The sequence below is a fragment of the Typopeltis vanoorti genome, chromosome 21 (assembly GCF_054136105.1).
Source record: "Typopeltis vanoorti isolate ZY-2024b chromosome 21, IOZ_Tvanoo_1.0, whole genome shotgun sequence".
NCBI lineage: Eukaryota > Metazoa > Arthropoda > Arachnida > Uropygi > Thelyphonidae > Typopeltis > Typopeltis vanoorti.
This window is the reverse complement of record NC_143569.1, coordinates 7,683,912-7,699,755: the sequence shown is the minus strand read 5'-3', so window position 1 is coordinate 7,699,755 and position 15,844 is coordinate 7,683,912. Positions and strand designations below refer to the sequence as shown.

The 15,844-nt window shown below is 32.8% G+C and overlaps 1 protein-coding gene across 1 annotated transcript in view; it reads left to right on the top strand.

The window, feature by feature from the left end:
• The first annotated feature begins 5,288 nt into the window (after positions 1 to 5,288).
• LOC150094607 (cell adhesion molecule Dscam1-like) overlaps positions 5,289 to 15,844 on the top strand; it is a 198,716-nt gene continuing 188,160 nt past the window's right edge. Inside the window, exon 1 of the mRNA XM_090411603.1 lies at positions 5,289 to 5,298. Coding sequence (XP_090267729.1) covers positions 5,289 to 5,298 — 10 coding nt within the window. The remainder of the gene's footprint in view (positions 5,299 to 15,844) is intronic.

The window sequence follows — 15,844 nt, the reverse complement described above, 5'->3', positions numbered from 1 at the left end:
TTCCTCGGTTAAGCCTTTTAACTGAAAAACTGTTATACGCTTTGAATCCTACACGGGATACGATACCAGTTCCTTTTAGCCCACCGACATCATCGAAAGCGACTGGAGCAGTTATTCATGTTGATTCTATGTTATTTTCCGCCATCTAAACGTAAGAAAATTGACATAAACTGGGTTTTATATTGGCCGAAGGATAGTAATTGATATTAAGTAATAAATACCAACACGTTTCGCCAATTAGCTGTTTGGCTTCTTCAGGGTGAATAAAACAGATACAAAACAACTTAAACTGTTCATGAATGAATGAACCGAATCCAATTGTATTTTTTACAAATACAGAAGAACGCGTACATCAAACGCATGGACGTGTATGATGTCAACTACTCTTATGCAGGAACGTTCTGTAATTAGCAGCGAAATTTAACTGTGGCGTGCTCAATGATCTTATGAGGGTCTTCCAAATATCAGCTAGAATTAATCCTTGGTTTCTATTGAGGTTGTGTTTAGAACGGATGACTGTTATGGCTTCTTTTATGTATCAGGAGCGGAAATCTTCATAGGGCATGGAGCTTTTGTCCCTTTCGATGGTATGGTTTGTCCTCGAGAAATGAAGGGCTAACTCAGAATTGTCTTCTCTGTTATCCGTTAACATTCATCCGTTCTAAGCACAACCTCAATAGAAACCAAGGATTAATTCTAGCTGATATTTGGAAGACCCTCATAAGATCATTAAGCACGCCACAGTTAAATTTCGCTGCTAATTACAGAACGTTCCTGCAAAACAGTAGTTGACATCATACACGTCCATGCGTTTGATGTACGCGTTCTTCTGTATTTGTAAAAAATACAATTGGATTCGGTTCATTCCTTCATGATCAGTTTAAGTTGTTTTGTATCTGTTTTATTCACCCTGAAGAAGCCAAACAGCTAAGTTGGCGAAACGTTTTGGTATTTCTTACTTAGTATCAATTGAAATCCTTCGGTAATTATAAAACCCAGTTTATGTCAATTTTTTGGAGCAGTTATTTTCTAAGAGAATTTCAGGAAGATTCCAAAAATATTATCTGCATTTTTACTAAATCAATAAAAACATTTCTCATATCACCAAAGCGAAAATCGCTAATGATGTTGGCATAAGGTATGAAGCAGGTACCGCATTTTACGCTCTGTATATCCACTTATAATATGTAGGATATACAGAGGTATTTACATGTCATTGGCGTTTTGATTCATCGTTAATTTTATCCTTTTGATGTTTGTCTTATTTCTTGAAGACTGAGCAATGTAACTGGACTCTGTGTTAGTCATCTACGACGAACCATGACTAAATCAACTAAATGTTGACTTCCAGTAACAAGGGCAGATTCATTCATACCAATAATTCCCTTATTGTCAACTGATACTCCTTATCAACATAAAAAGTTTGCAATTTCTTTTGCTTTCATCTTTGGCTATGCAAATCAATAAAGAAGAAAGGAAAACATTCAAAGTTACTGATGTGAAAACTTTATAGATCGCTTTAGTTGTACTAGGAAACATCAAATGTTAGGAAATGCAAATACAAGAAAAATCAAAAACATTGTCTACGTACAGTCACTGTTGTAACACACTTGCGATCATTAATATTATAATATATATACAGTAAAACAAATATATATTTTAAAAGTATGCATTTTGCATGACCGTTTAGTGTTCCATCTAAGCTGCTTTTTTTGTAACAATAAGCACGACCAGAATATCAGCAACAACACAACAATAACAGAATATGAAGGTAAAAATCGCTATTTACTACATAATTCATTTTGTGATTACAGTAGCCGCAGAATGCAGAACTATGTATTACTTCTAATTTATTTCAGTTATATTTCACTGAAACGTTATTAACATAATAATGCCGTCCAACAACTTTTCGAAATCAAAAATGATTTTTTCGAAACTCGATGACGACATTCCAGCAGGAAAAATAAAACGCAAGTTAATTATTTATCTGGTATTTCATTCGTCTAAATGTCCTAACAAGTGCGTTATAAAAACTCTTAAACTAAGACATGAATTGACTTTAGCGGCTTGCTGGCATCACGTTTTACTTGACCGAGTCAATGCCAGGCTAGTGCTGAGAATATTATCGCACTCAGTCGAAATATGCTTTCAGTGACCAAGCGACCTGTCGTCTAACTCGCCGTTTCCGACTGGATGCAGCCAATGAGAGCGAAATCTCTGATGCTTTACCAATTTAGTTTTAAAGAGATAGTTGGTTTGTCAGTGGGTAAGTTGAATCATTGCATTATTCCATCACAGTTATCTACATTTTGAAATATACACTAACTATAACGACATGATATAAGACATGAATAAGACATGATATAAGACATGAATAAGACATGACATGAACAAGACATGATATAAGACATGATATAAGACATGAATTGACTTTAGCGGCTTGCTGGCATCACGTTTTACTTGACCGAGTCAATGCCAGGCTAGTGCTGAGAATATTATCGCACTCAGTCGAAATATGCTTTCAGTGACCAAGCGACCTGTCGTCTAACTCGCCGTTTCCGACTGGATGCAGCCAATGAGAGCGAAATCTCTGATGCTTTACCAATTTAGTTTTAAAGAGATAGTTGGTTTGTCAGTGGGTAAGTTGAATCATTGCATTATTCCATCACAGTTATCTACATTTTGAAATATACACTAACTATAACGAAACGATAGAATGATTCAAATTTTAGTGATTTTGTAAGATGGTATTTTTCTTTATCCTGAGAACACCGACATGTATGCATGCGTCAAAGTAATAAAGCAAAGTTTCTAAGCTGTTAAAGCAAGCAGCGATGGATATCCAAAAGCTGTTTATGTCAAGCTCCCAAAAGTACCTCTAAGAGGACCACTGAGGGCCATCTGAATGATATACAGGACTATCTTAGGTCGTACACCATCTGAAATCTCGCTTCGCTGTTTTTAATTTCTAGACTCATAATCATTGTAATAAAAAGTAAGTTTCCAATAAAGTTTCTGCAACATGTTTCTCTCTTACTCTCCATGAACATTAAATATCTACCGTATATCGCATTTCTTCAGCAAAGTAGCGCACTCTCTTCTGTTTAATCACCATCTTTACTACTTTCTCATCTCCATCCAGCAAGTATGTCATAAAATGCGTCGAGTACAGCTTTGTCGAGAAAAATTGCCGGATTTATCGATGTCACTTATTTGACTTTTATTTTAATTTGTGGCTTGCTTTCTTCTGGTATTATTTACCTTGCTTTAGATTTTAAAATCAGAAGTTAAAGATTTTCAGATAAATGTCTTTAGAAATTGTCTGACGTTAGAATAAAATGAAACTGTGAAATTAACCCTCCACATATGGTTACCATTTGGAATTCAAAATGCGAAATATTACCAAATTACTTTTTGGTCTAATAGGAGTCTTAGATGGCGGTTTCTATAGACAGGCATCAGTCTAAGACTGACTATATGGAGAAAGGTATTAAGAGTAGATATTAGAATATTATTTAGAAACATTCAAGAATGTGACATGAACATCTCTTCCTTAGAATAAAGAATTCTATCGATACTAGTAAGTTCACCAGAATTCATCGAATGCCGTAATAGTTTTATGTGCTAGTCGGAGAAAAATAATCCCATCATACTTTTCAGTAATAAGAAACAGGGGAGAAGAAGTACACTATACAATAAATGTGTTACTACTGACTTAAAACAATCTTTAATATCGCACAGTAGTGCTGTTATTGGGATACGCATCTAAGGCTGCTATTCCATGGAATAGCTTTACCATACTGTTTCTTGGTAAATGAGACTTTAGGAAGAGAATTTAACATCCCGCAGGCAGAACTCTGTCAACAGCTATAAAACCAGTTAACTCACTTTCGGGTTAAATAAGTCTTCGTGTAAATTTCCATGCATCCACGACGAGATTGGAACGAAAGTCATTCGAGTTAAAGTACTCGTGGTCGGAGAATCTTTGATTTTGGAAGATAAAGGAACTACCATATATATTAATATAGACACCACCTGTGTTGTACTTCTCCCAAAAAGTGAAATAGTTTAAACCAATAATGTAATTATTATTTATTAACATTATTAAATTTTTGATTGAAAGTTTATATTATAATAATATAAAACTATATTAATATGTATTCTGATATCAGTAATATGTAATAATTCGTTATTCTAAATATCTTTAGTTAAAACCTTCGTGATCTTCTCGTGTTAAAATTCCTTATAAAATGAATATGATATACTTAGAGGTATTAAGTTTATCAAAGTTCATCAGACGATTTCGACGATTTGGTTGAAATGACTTGGCTTCGAATATACCGTCTAAGTTGCGAAGAAGCTTTATTAGGATTTTTCAGATGAAGGTGAGTTAACCAATCTCATATAGAAGTGGACTGAATTTTACGTGCTGGATACTCGAGTGTTTTTCATCTCGCAACCCTCCATGAGAACGCACGCGAGTTACGCTGAAAAATATACATTTAGACATAAAACTAAATATATTATTCTAAGATGATAGTTACTAAATCCTGTGTCTAAAGTGGTTACTAAATTCTGGGTGTATTCTTTTATTATTATCAGGTTTACGATACATTCGTAGTTCACCATATCTACTGCAACTTCATCCTGCTAACGTCATTCTGTATCTTGCGATGTCCTTGTAAACACCAGTCATCATCACTGCATTGAATTTTATTAAGTTTTAAAGCTTGAAGTGAAATATATCCTGCATACCACAACCGAATTTCAAAATGCATAACTGTATACAGCGTTTGTTTCATTTCTTTTTATCATGAATATTATATATTCATAATAAAAAGAAATGAAACAAACGCTGTATACAGGTATGATAAAGACACATAACGTATGTGTCTTTATCATACTTATATATTTCAATATTTGTTCGATGTAATTGTACAGAGTTCTAGACAGTGAATATGAACTTGGATATGAAATCTTTAAAACGATCAAAATAATAGGGACTCAGCAAACCTAGGAATAAAAATTCACACGCATTTTTTGTATTTATTTTATTTTATTAAATTATTTTGTATTTGTTTTTTAAATATGTTCTCCCTAGTCAGGAGATCTTGTTATAGAAACCAAAAATCGAACTTCTGAACTCTTCCAAGCCACTTCAAGCCTCCAAAAATAAAATCAAATGATTAAATTAAAAAAAAAAACTCAATAGAGCTACACTTCTTGTTGCTCCTACAGATTTACTTGCCTTTTGATTATTTTATTAGTAAAAAGTGAAAAATATAAAAATGGAAACAAGTAATTTTTCTATTACACAACGAATTCTTATGCATTTTCACAAAACTGTAATTAGGATTACACAACTTCTGTCCTGTGCGCTATAATACCATTTCATTATCGTGTAATCTCAACTTTTTTTGACTGACAGTGTCAAGCTTACGATGCAACAAAACAACGTGTAGTGAGGTGTTCCGGGAAAAATCTAAAACCTCCATGGATAAATTGTTTACAATAACTTTCACCACTTAAAATTGTGGGATCGTAAGTAGTATAGGAGACGTTTTTGATGGGGAGGTCTATTTTTTCGATTTCAGAAGGCGAATAAGAGGTTCAAGTCTTTATTGAAGGGAATAACTGAACTACTGTATATATTTACATTAAAATAGGCCGAAAATAATCGCGATAAAGCAAACTGTCAATTAGATAACACGACAGACTCGTTAATGAGTAGCTAAAAATTCTTATTCAGAATTTCTGTTGGCTTCTGCTATGCCAATGATTAATCGTGCATTAATCTCATTTAAATAACCGGAGACCAGTCTAGATGAACAAAGTCTAACTGATCATATCACATACCACTTCAACGGGACATTTTCAACCTAGCAGTTAGCACAACTGATACAAGTATAATAACAGCAGTATCGATTGGCATGGTTTAGTTACAGTTTTGTGGCGTTCTTCCCTCATTTTATCACCCTGGACGACTACTTATTTCTCCACTAATAAAAAGTGTTTACCTCCTCCATTCAAATATGAGTGCGCTTATGCTAAATTATGCAGCAATTCGTTTATAGATACACTTTAAAAAAATTCGTTTTTCTTAGACAAAATCGTGAATTTATCTCAGAAAATTAATTTACTATTAACGGATATGTGGAAACCATGCCTGAAAGATAAAATTGTCCAGTGTTTACCTTTTTAATAAATCGAAAGAAATATTTCTACACAATATTTATTTTTACAGCTTTAACACGGGTTTAAATTCACCTGTTTAAATTAACAGTTATTTAAATTTATTTAATACTTGTTTAAATATACCTAATAGACAAAAAAATATAAAATTTAATCATACTTGTGATAACGCGGGTGAGAATTAAGCATCATATTGCTTTAAGTAAGCATCGCATTTCATTTATCTGTAATTCTAAATATTTATTAGAGAGAATAAAACTACTTTTATATGATTAACTCATGTAAATGCAATATAATTATAACATGATTAAAATGTCAATATAATTATAACATGATTAAAATGTCAATAAGGCGTATTCATCTTCGAGGATAATTTACACATATGGTCTGTTTCTGCCTCAAAAACCATAAGTAAACCTCGCAATGGATGACCGAATCTCTTTTCTGGATAGTTCATACTGGAGTACTCTTTTGTGCAATCTTTCTATTTGCATTTTTAACATTCTTCGCCTATTTCTTCATTTTTATTTTACTGCATCTTGGTACTCTTCATTTTTCATATCTTTTGTGATCAAATGAGATAAATTTTACTGCTTTTTTCGCATAAATTTCATTTCATCTATTACTAATATTTGCTCTAGTTTTTGTCTTATTGTCCAGTACTTTATTGTATACTTTACTTCCATAAAGTAATGTTAGTATATCCATTGCGTTATGAACTTTTTAAGCTGGTCCGTCGTTATACCAGGTTGAGTTTACACAAATAATTTATTATATCTGTTCTTTTTAAGTATTCCCTAATTTTCATATTTATATTCTTTTTATGTGTCATCATAAATGATTAATAAATAAACTTATATCAAAAATTTTTATTTATAACTATTTTATTTTTATTTGGATCTTGACTTTTAAAAGCCGTTGTTTTATTATTATCACAATTGATACACAGTCAAAACAAGATATCGTTCAAACAAAAGCTTGACTGGTAACAACACAGAGCAATTCAGATTCTATCCGAGAATAGTCTGTAGAATAGTCAGGTAGCCTCGTAAAATATGGACTGTTCCAAGTAATGTCGTTTTTTGTAGACCATAGGCCAACTTCGATTGCCAGATCTCGATATTTATTTAGCGATTTTTGTCCCAATCTTTGTTGCTGATGTTGCTGTGGGTAGGTGTGGGTATGCGATGTCAATAATCCAAACATTTTCATGTCCAATAATTTTGATGTTAGGTCTTTCGTGTTCCAAATGCCGATCCTTTTGTTTTCTAAAGTCCCAGAGAATTCGTGCTGTTTCGTTTTCCAATACTGTCTCTATTTTATGCTGCCACAGGTTATCAGAAGTGGGAAAACCATAGTTTTTGCATACACGCCAATGAATTATTTTGGCCACTTGATCATGGCAGTATTTACAGTCACTTTAAGCTAATTTGCTGCAGGCACTGATTAGATATTCTGCAGTCTCATCTTTCTGATCGTATAATCTGTATTTACTATTATTATTGACATTTTTCCTTTGATTACATTAGTTTGTAACGCATTGAGCGGATAAAATCAAATCCATCTATTTCTTTTGTAATATATCCATATTGTAGCCATTGCTATGTCCTCGTCACGTTAATTTTTTTCCTGTATCTTGAAGAAATTGGATATGCAAGGGTTTATTTTACCAGCGCACATACCGGCTATTTTGCTGTTCCTTTTGTGATTGGATATGCTTTCTATTGTTTACAGAAGGCTTCTTGTAAGCCTTCTGTAAGCAATAGAAAGCTTAAAGCATTTATTCAGTGGTACTGTCGATATAAAGTTCGAAACTAATTTCTTCTTCTTCCACAGTCTGCCTCACTTGCAGAAGACCCCGTCCGTCTATTCTTCTTGGTACAGGTCAACATCACTTCGTGGGTGTAATGCATGATGCATAGCTATTAATTTTCTAGTTTTGCGGCCCAATTTGTCTAGCTCTTCTTTTCTCCAATTTATTTTGCCAGTTGTGTTCCGACATTGGTATATAGTCCAAGAGTTTATTGTTCTAATTGTGTTTAATCCATTAACGTTTGTTTCCAGAATATGTCTTACACTTTTGCCTGTTGTTTCGGTAGAGAATATCACTGGCTTTTAATATTCCTGGGTTTTTATCCAAATATTTATCCAAACATCAAAATTCCATTTTGATGTCCTGACTGAAAATACGAACCGTGTTCAGTAATGAGTCTATTTGCTGTGCCAATTTGCCATATAACTTCAAGTCATCCATATACAGTTGATGGGAAATTTTAATATCATACAATATTTTGAGGATTTCATAAGTTTTGTTTTCTGCAAAATCATAGGCAAAAATATCATAAAAATATTGAACAGTAATGGTGAGAAGGAATCACCTTGGAAAATTCCACGTTTACGAAGCGTTTATTATTGGATATTAAAGTTGTTTTCCATGATTTCAGCAGCAGGCAGAAACGAGCATGTGTTTTTATTAACTATAAACAGCTGTTGTGATTTTAGGATTCCGGAGTGTGGGAGGGAATTGAATGCTTTCTCATAGTCTATCTATAACATGTTTAAGTTAGTGTGTTGAATTTTTTCTTGACTATTATTTGTAAGACTATTACACTTTTTTTATATAATGTTCGTCAAGTAGCTTTATGTTATTATCCTACATGTTTCGCCAATTATTTTCTATCGGCATCTTCAGGGAATACAAACTAGTAAGCTATATTGAAGGTAACAGACTAGGTTATAACTGATGGTTCTAATTCATACAAAAAATTAGTATTGAACGAGGCAATGCGCGTGTCTCGGGAACGTGATTTATTCGTTATGGCTCATGATGTAATTGTCATGAAAGTTCATTTTTTTGACGTTTAATGATCTGATTAAAGCATTCCAAATTTCTGGTAAGGTTAGACCTTGATTCTTGTTTAGGTTTTCAGTTTTACGGGCGACTGTAGCTGCTTCCTTGAAGGTTCTTGATTGGAAGTTATCTTCTATATAGGGCATAAGGCTCTTATCCCACTCAATGTGATGGTTAGTAGAGGCAAAGTGGCAAGAAAGGCCTGAAATCTCTTGTCTGTTGTTTCTGACATATCCTATGTGTTCTTTCTTAAGAAAGAACACATTTCTTAAGCTAAAGAAACAAACCAATAATAGTATCAACCTGTCTGTTTATAGAAATTTATTTGTTTATACAAATACTGGACGTTACCTCCACTTCAACTCGTCTCATCATATAGCTCAGAAACTTAGCATTATCCATATGCTCAAGAAAAGAGCTATACATTACACAACAGATAACAATGACCTACAAATGGCAAAACTACAATATCCAGAGAACTATCTTTAAATTGTTATCCAAAAAGACTCTACAACAAGATTCTCTTGACTGATCGTCCAATACATCAGTACTATTACTATTCCATTTGTCAGCAGCATTTCCAAAAAATTAGCTAACCTTCTAAAACCACATAAGATCAGAGTGGCATTCAAACCAATCAACGCTATTCGGAAATTTTTAAGATCACCGAAAGATCCTCATCAATTCTACAAGTACTCTGGAGTATACCTATCTCATGTGGTATTAGTTATGTAGGTCAGACCTCTAGAAGCTTTGAAAGGAGAAAGAAAGAACACATAGGATATGTCAGAAACAACAGACAAGACAATTCAGGCCTTTCTTGCCACTTTGCCTCTACTAACCATCACATTGAGTGGGATAAGAGCCTTATGCCCTATATAGAAGATAACTACCATTCAAGAACTTCAAGGAAGCAGCTACAGTCGCCAGTAAAACTGAAAACCTAAACAAGAATCAAGGTCTAACCTTACCAGAAATTTGGAAAACTTTAATCAGATCATTAAACATCAAAGAAATGAATTTTCATGACAATTACATCATGAGCCATAACGAATAAATCACGTTCCCGAGACACGCGCATTGCCTCGTTCAATACTAATTTTTTGAATGAATTAGAACCATCAGTTATAACCTAGTCTGTTACCATCATATAGCTTACTAGTTTGTATTCCCTGAAGATGCCGATAGAAAAAAATTGGCGAAACATGTAGGACAATAAAATAATAAAGCTACTTGACGAATATTATATTCAAAAAAAGTGTAATAGTCTTATGTTTAAGTTAGTTTTTCGTCTTTTTGAATTTCTGACGATCATTTTATCAATAAGGATCTGGTCTTTTGTTCCTCTAGATTTCTGAAAATTTCCTTTTTGTTCAATCGATAAGCAATGGTATGTGGAATTTGCCATGATTGCAGTGAACAGCTTAAGCATAGTTGGTAGACATGTTATTGGGCGATAGTTACTTGGGTCTGCACCCTTATCCTCATCTTTCATGAAGAGCAAAGTATACTCGGATATCATCCGATATTCTGCTGAGATTGACTACAGCAAATAATTAAATTGCTCTGCCATTCGGCCTTGTAGACTGGTTAGATGCTTTCACCAAAATTCACGTAGTTCATCTTAGCCAGGTGCGCTCCAGTTTTTTTTTTTTTTTTTTTTTTTTTTTTTTTTTTTTTTTTTTGTTAGCTTGCACTGACTATTTTTTTAATAATAATGATATTTTGTGTTTGTTTTTGTTTCATTTCTGATTCTATTTCTTTAATGAGGCATCTTTATTATGTTCAATAGGATTTCCTAGATTGAATTCCAAAATTCCAGTGTTTCTTCTTCTTCCGTTTGCATTTGTATTTCTGTACAAAGGCTGAAAGAAGTAACGTTGGTTCAGTCACAATTACATATTCTGTACGCATTGATTGATTTTTGCTTCATATCTTTTAATTTTCTGTGCAGTCGACAAAATTCGTTGCTTTAGCTCTTCCGTAACTGTTTCGTTGGCCATATTATGTGCATTTATGAGTTCGTTTTTGTAGATATTAAATGTTATCTATCATTTTTTAAGTTCCTAGATCAGCTCAAAGTTTGCTAAGTTCCAACCGCATTTCTCATCTTCATCTTTAACTCTTGCGGTATGCAACCAAGCTTCGTTGTAATGATATAAGCTGTGCTGTATAGAGCTTTTTTTTTCCTTTAAACTTTTGGCTGTGAATATTTTTATCAGAGCATTTGCGTGTAAGAGGAACTTTTTAAGCTTAGATTTATTTTGTGTTGGTAGTCTTATATGGCCATTTAAGAGTTCATATGTTCCAATATCCCTGACTTCATTTTACACTGTACTTCTGTCAAAACATTCTGAGGTATACATCTTGACGCTCATTGAGTTGAATTTTCGAAGTTAGATAGAGCTACCTCCTAATGATTTGCTGTTACCGGAGTTGTTGGTTCTTTTTACTTAATTTGCAGCTCAAGTTCAGTAAATATTTTGTTGCGAAAAATGAAATTCTTTTGGCCCATAAGTCTTTGTTCTGTTGTTGCAGATTCTGGAAATTTTTGTTTCCAAATCATGTGCATACGTTTCATAAAACCCCGTTTATCTGATATTAACCTGGAAAAACATTTCATGACTTCTCTTTATTTTCTATATTTCTCTGTATGTGCATTTCGTTATCTTCTTATATGCGTATAAATAGTTACAGACTACTATTTCATATTTGTCTTACTTGTAATAAGTTAAATAAACTATTTCTTTTTATCTTATGCAATACTTTATTTAAAATCAATAAATGTAATATTTGTTCTCGGATTGGACGCTCTTCTCTTTCTGTTATTACTTTTAGACACAAATGTGGATCTAAACGTGAACGTCCTTTTCTAAAACCATTCTGCGCATCCAGAATAAAATATTTGGAATATTTTGTAATGTTCCAAATATTTTCAATGTAACATTCTATTATGCATTTGGTAAAAGTAATTCCGAATACCGTCTATAAATTTTCGGACTTTCATTATTAATTTTTTTTCTAACAGTAAAAATTTCTATTCCTCTTTTTCATTCTTTCTGTAGGTTTGCTGTCGAACGGACTTGATTTAAAACAACACGAGTCTCTGGAAATTTTTTTCTTCCATATTCCGGAACGATTTTCCATTCTATTGTTTATTTCAAAACTAATTTCTAACTCTTTTGTTGTTATAACTTTCTGATATGCTTTAGCTGCTCGCTTTTACAGATATTTTCAGTAATTATTATACCATAATTATTTTTTTTCTGACTTCTATTTTATTTTAGATATGGTTCTTGTACTGCTCAATGTTGATTTTCGTTTGCTTTTTTTCTTTCTGATATTGTCAATTAACTGTTGATTTAATCTTCGTTTTGTATTTTATCTATCAAGCGTTTGAATGCTATACTCATCGAGAGAACTTCCAAAGTGGTGTTTATATATATGATATATATTGCTTTTCATTTTTAATTATATTTCTATAAAGAAATGTGTATATTAAATAGTCCATTCCCTTTAAGAAATGATATCATCCACCACCTCAACATCTGATCATGATACTTGGACAAATTTCTTTAAAGAGATTTTTTTTTCCATGTGTAAAGTCTTAAGACAAAAAATACAACGAACTTTTCTACGAGGTCCACAATTCGTAAATCTTATTTCCTAAGTTTAATAAAGTTGCGTCTTCTATCTAGATAATTAGGTTGTTTGCTGTTTGTGTGTTTTTCTCTTGTGTTCGCATCCTTTTAGTAAATAGAATTACCACTACGGCTTCGGGACAAAAAGCATTATTCAGAAAAGAGGGTATTTACTAAAGTAACGTTTACTACATTACATCACTTTTTGCCTTTCGCTTTATCAAAGAAGTCGCATAATCAGCAGAAAACCATCAAGCATACAAAAAAAAAAAAAGATTTGGGTACTTTCTCCATCAACTAGATGGAGTTTAATTTTGGCTTTCTGCTCTTTCTGCGGTGGTGTACTTTAGAATATAGCTTAATAAAACAGAAAATGAATGGAACAAGCAGAAACGAGACATTCATATTAGCTTTCCAATTTCTAGCTTTCCAATTTCAGTGCACTCAGTGGTTCGTGTTCATCGGTCGTGCATCATTCATTTTTTTTTCCTCCGAAAGATGTTAATGATCATTTACAAAAATATTTTATACTAATGTTAAATGGGAAGGTTAAATTCAGTTAAGAATTATGCCTTCGAGAAACAAAAAATGCAGGATTGTCCCCGAACTGTATTTTGGTTCTAAACAGAACCAAAATATGTTATTATCAGAATGCCCCCTCTAGTGGAGATATTCCATTTAATAACAGACTGATATCAGCTCTCTCAGAAAACTAACCTCGCAGGTATAACATCTTCGCGTAAAATGATTTTGATAGCAAGCATTTATCAAAGAAGTATTTAAGAGTATTACGCAAAAATAGACGTTATTAGTAAAAAAATAAATAAAAATAAAAAATAAAAAATAAAAAATAAATAAATCCAAACGGCAATGTATACCTGCAATATTCTAAAATTGAGCTGAGTATGGCACCACGTCTTTTAGCATGAAACATACTGATATATACTGTATGTTCCCATCGTCATACATAACGGTTTACTGCTAATATTCATATGTATGTGTGTGTGTATATCTGAGGATGCAGTCTTAAACAGAGAGAGAGAGCTAAAAACGAAGAACCAAATGGGTGTTTAGAAGAGTGGTTAGAAAATCTCGGCAGTCGATAGTTTACTGTAGATGGAAGATTTGGTTAGTAGTAGGTCACTATCTGAAGAACTGGAGAGTTTCGAGCTATTGAACAGCAACTGTACCAAAACCACATATCGACCATGAAAATCGAACACAGCACAAGATAAGTTTTAAAAAAAAAAAAAAAAATCGTCACTGGTCCGCAAACGTTTTGAATTTTATGGAATGGCGCGAGGCGTCACATTATACTATTTTCTGATTGGATGAACAAGTGAGTGTGTGAAGGATTCGTGGGGACTCGTACGGACTCAGAGTTTGGTTGTAACTCCTGTAAGAATGAATATCGACGGATACGCATATCTTCTACACGCATTTAACGAACACATCTTTGTCTTTTTCAACAGGAACAAAGTACGGCATGCCCTATTGCAGATATTATAACAAATATTGAGGGAAAAATAATAATGATGTGACAAAAAACATACTACTGGCTTATACATAGTCGCGATCTCAACTCAACAGGAGAAAACTAACCATTGTAAGGAACTGGAATGTCATGGAATTGAAATAACATCGAATGTTATTTCAATTAACAAAGTCTCATTCTGTACGATATTTCTTATTTAAACTGATTGTCACAACTGCTAAAACTGTGTCTCTATTAGTCAATATTAAATAGCATATTTATTTATACATAACCATGCAGAAAGTTTAATTATTAATGGCAATGAAACATAGAAGAAAATCATGAGATAGTAAAATAAACAAAATAATAAAAAATAAATAAAATAATAATAAAGACAAAAATGAAAGTAAGAGAATAACATGAATAAATATTTAAATCTTGAGCTACAAAATAGTTTGATATGATGCTTAATTTAATGTCGTACTTAAATTCTTTTTCAATAAGAACATGCATAGTAAACGGTCTAGTTATATTATAGGAAATCAACGAACCTTTGAAAATATTATATTTATAATGTTGCAAAACGTTGCATTGTCTCCCATTTTTAATGTCAACACATTAAAGGCAACTTGTGTATTTAATCAGTAACTAAAGTTTTACAGAATATAATTACCTTAATTTTTGTCTACGAATTATTAGCTTGTTCGGGTCCATTTTTATTAGCAAAACGTAGGGTTGTTGTTACAAATTTGTATTTCTGTATAGAAACCGAGTTTCTTGTAACTATCTCAGTGTTAACTTACTGGATGTACTCGGAAATCTCTCACTAAGTGGATTTTTATTGAGGTCTTCAATGAAAAACAAAAATCAGAGCAAATCAACATAAGTAAATGCGTGGCAGTGTAGACATGTGAAATGAACCGATGGGTTCACTAACATGGAAAATATTAATTAAATGAACGTGGAATAAACGACAATTTCTTTATAGAGAACAATTTTAACAGAAGTAACTTTCTATTTGTGCTACAAAAGAAAACCACAACATAATAATTATAAAAAAAAATATCAGAAGGAATAGAAACATCACCATTCTTATTTAATAAGTTCACTATTCAGTTTGATAAAGCTGCAAACTGTCTGAATATTCAAACCCAGGAAGATTTTGCTCGCTATCGATCTAAATCAAAAAAGAAAGAAAGAAAGAAAGTTCACTAATTTTGCGCCTTGAAGAAAAGGAATTCAAAAATGTATAATTAGGATGAGCGGCAATGCGCATGTTTGGTGTGTAAGAAATTAGCACATCTATAGTGATGTTGCAGGTCGATCCGAAGCTAACTAATTTTATCTTAATGACAGCTGTGACGAGTTCAGAGAAGTTATCTTTATCACCAAGTTTAATAGTCGGGTTATATTGTCTTGGATTAACTGTTTACATTTGCGCTTCGGAAAATTATCTTCTTAAGTGCTACTTAGAGAACAGATTAAATCTTTTATAGCTTCTTACCGCACCCATGTAATTAATAATGTGCCAAGAACTTTCTGCAACTTGGGAACTATAGGTTTATTCTAATTCGGTTGGCAGATGATTATGACTCCGTTATTAAATAAGAAATGGTGTTTTACTTCTTTGAAAGCCATTAAAATGCTCGTATACATATAACAACCTGACGCTCACCAGCGCGCAAG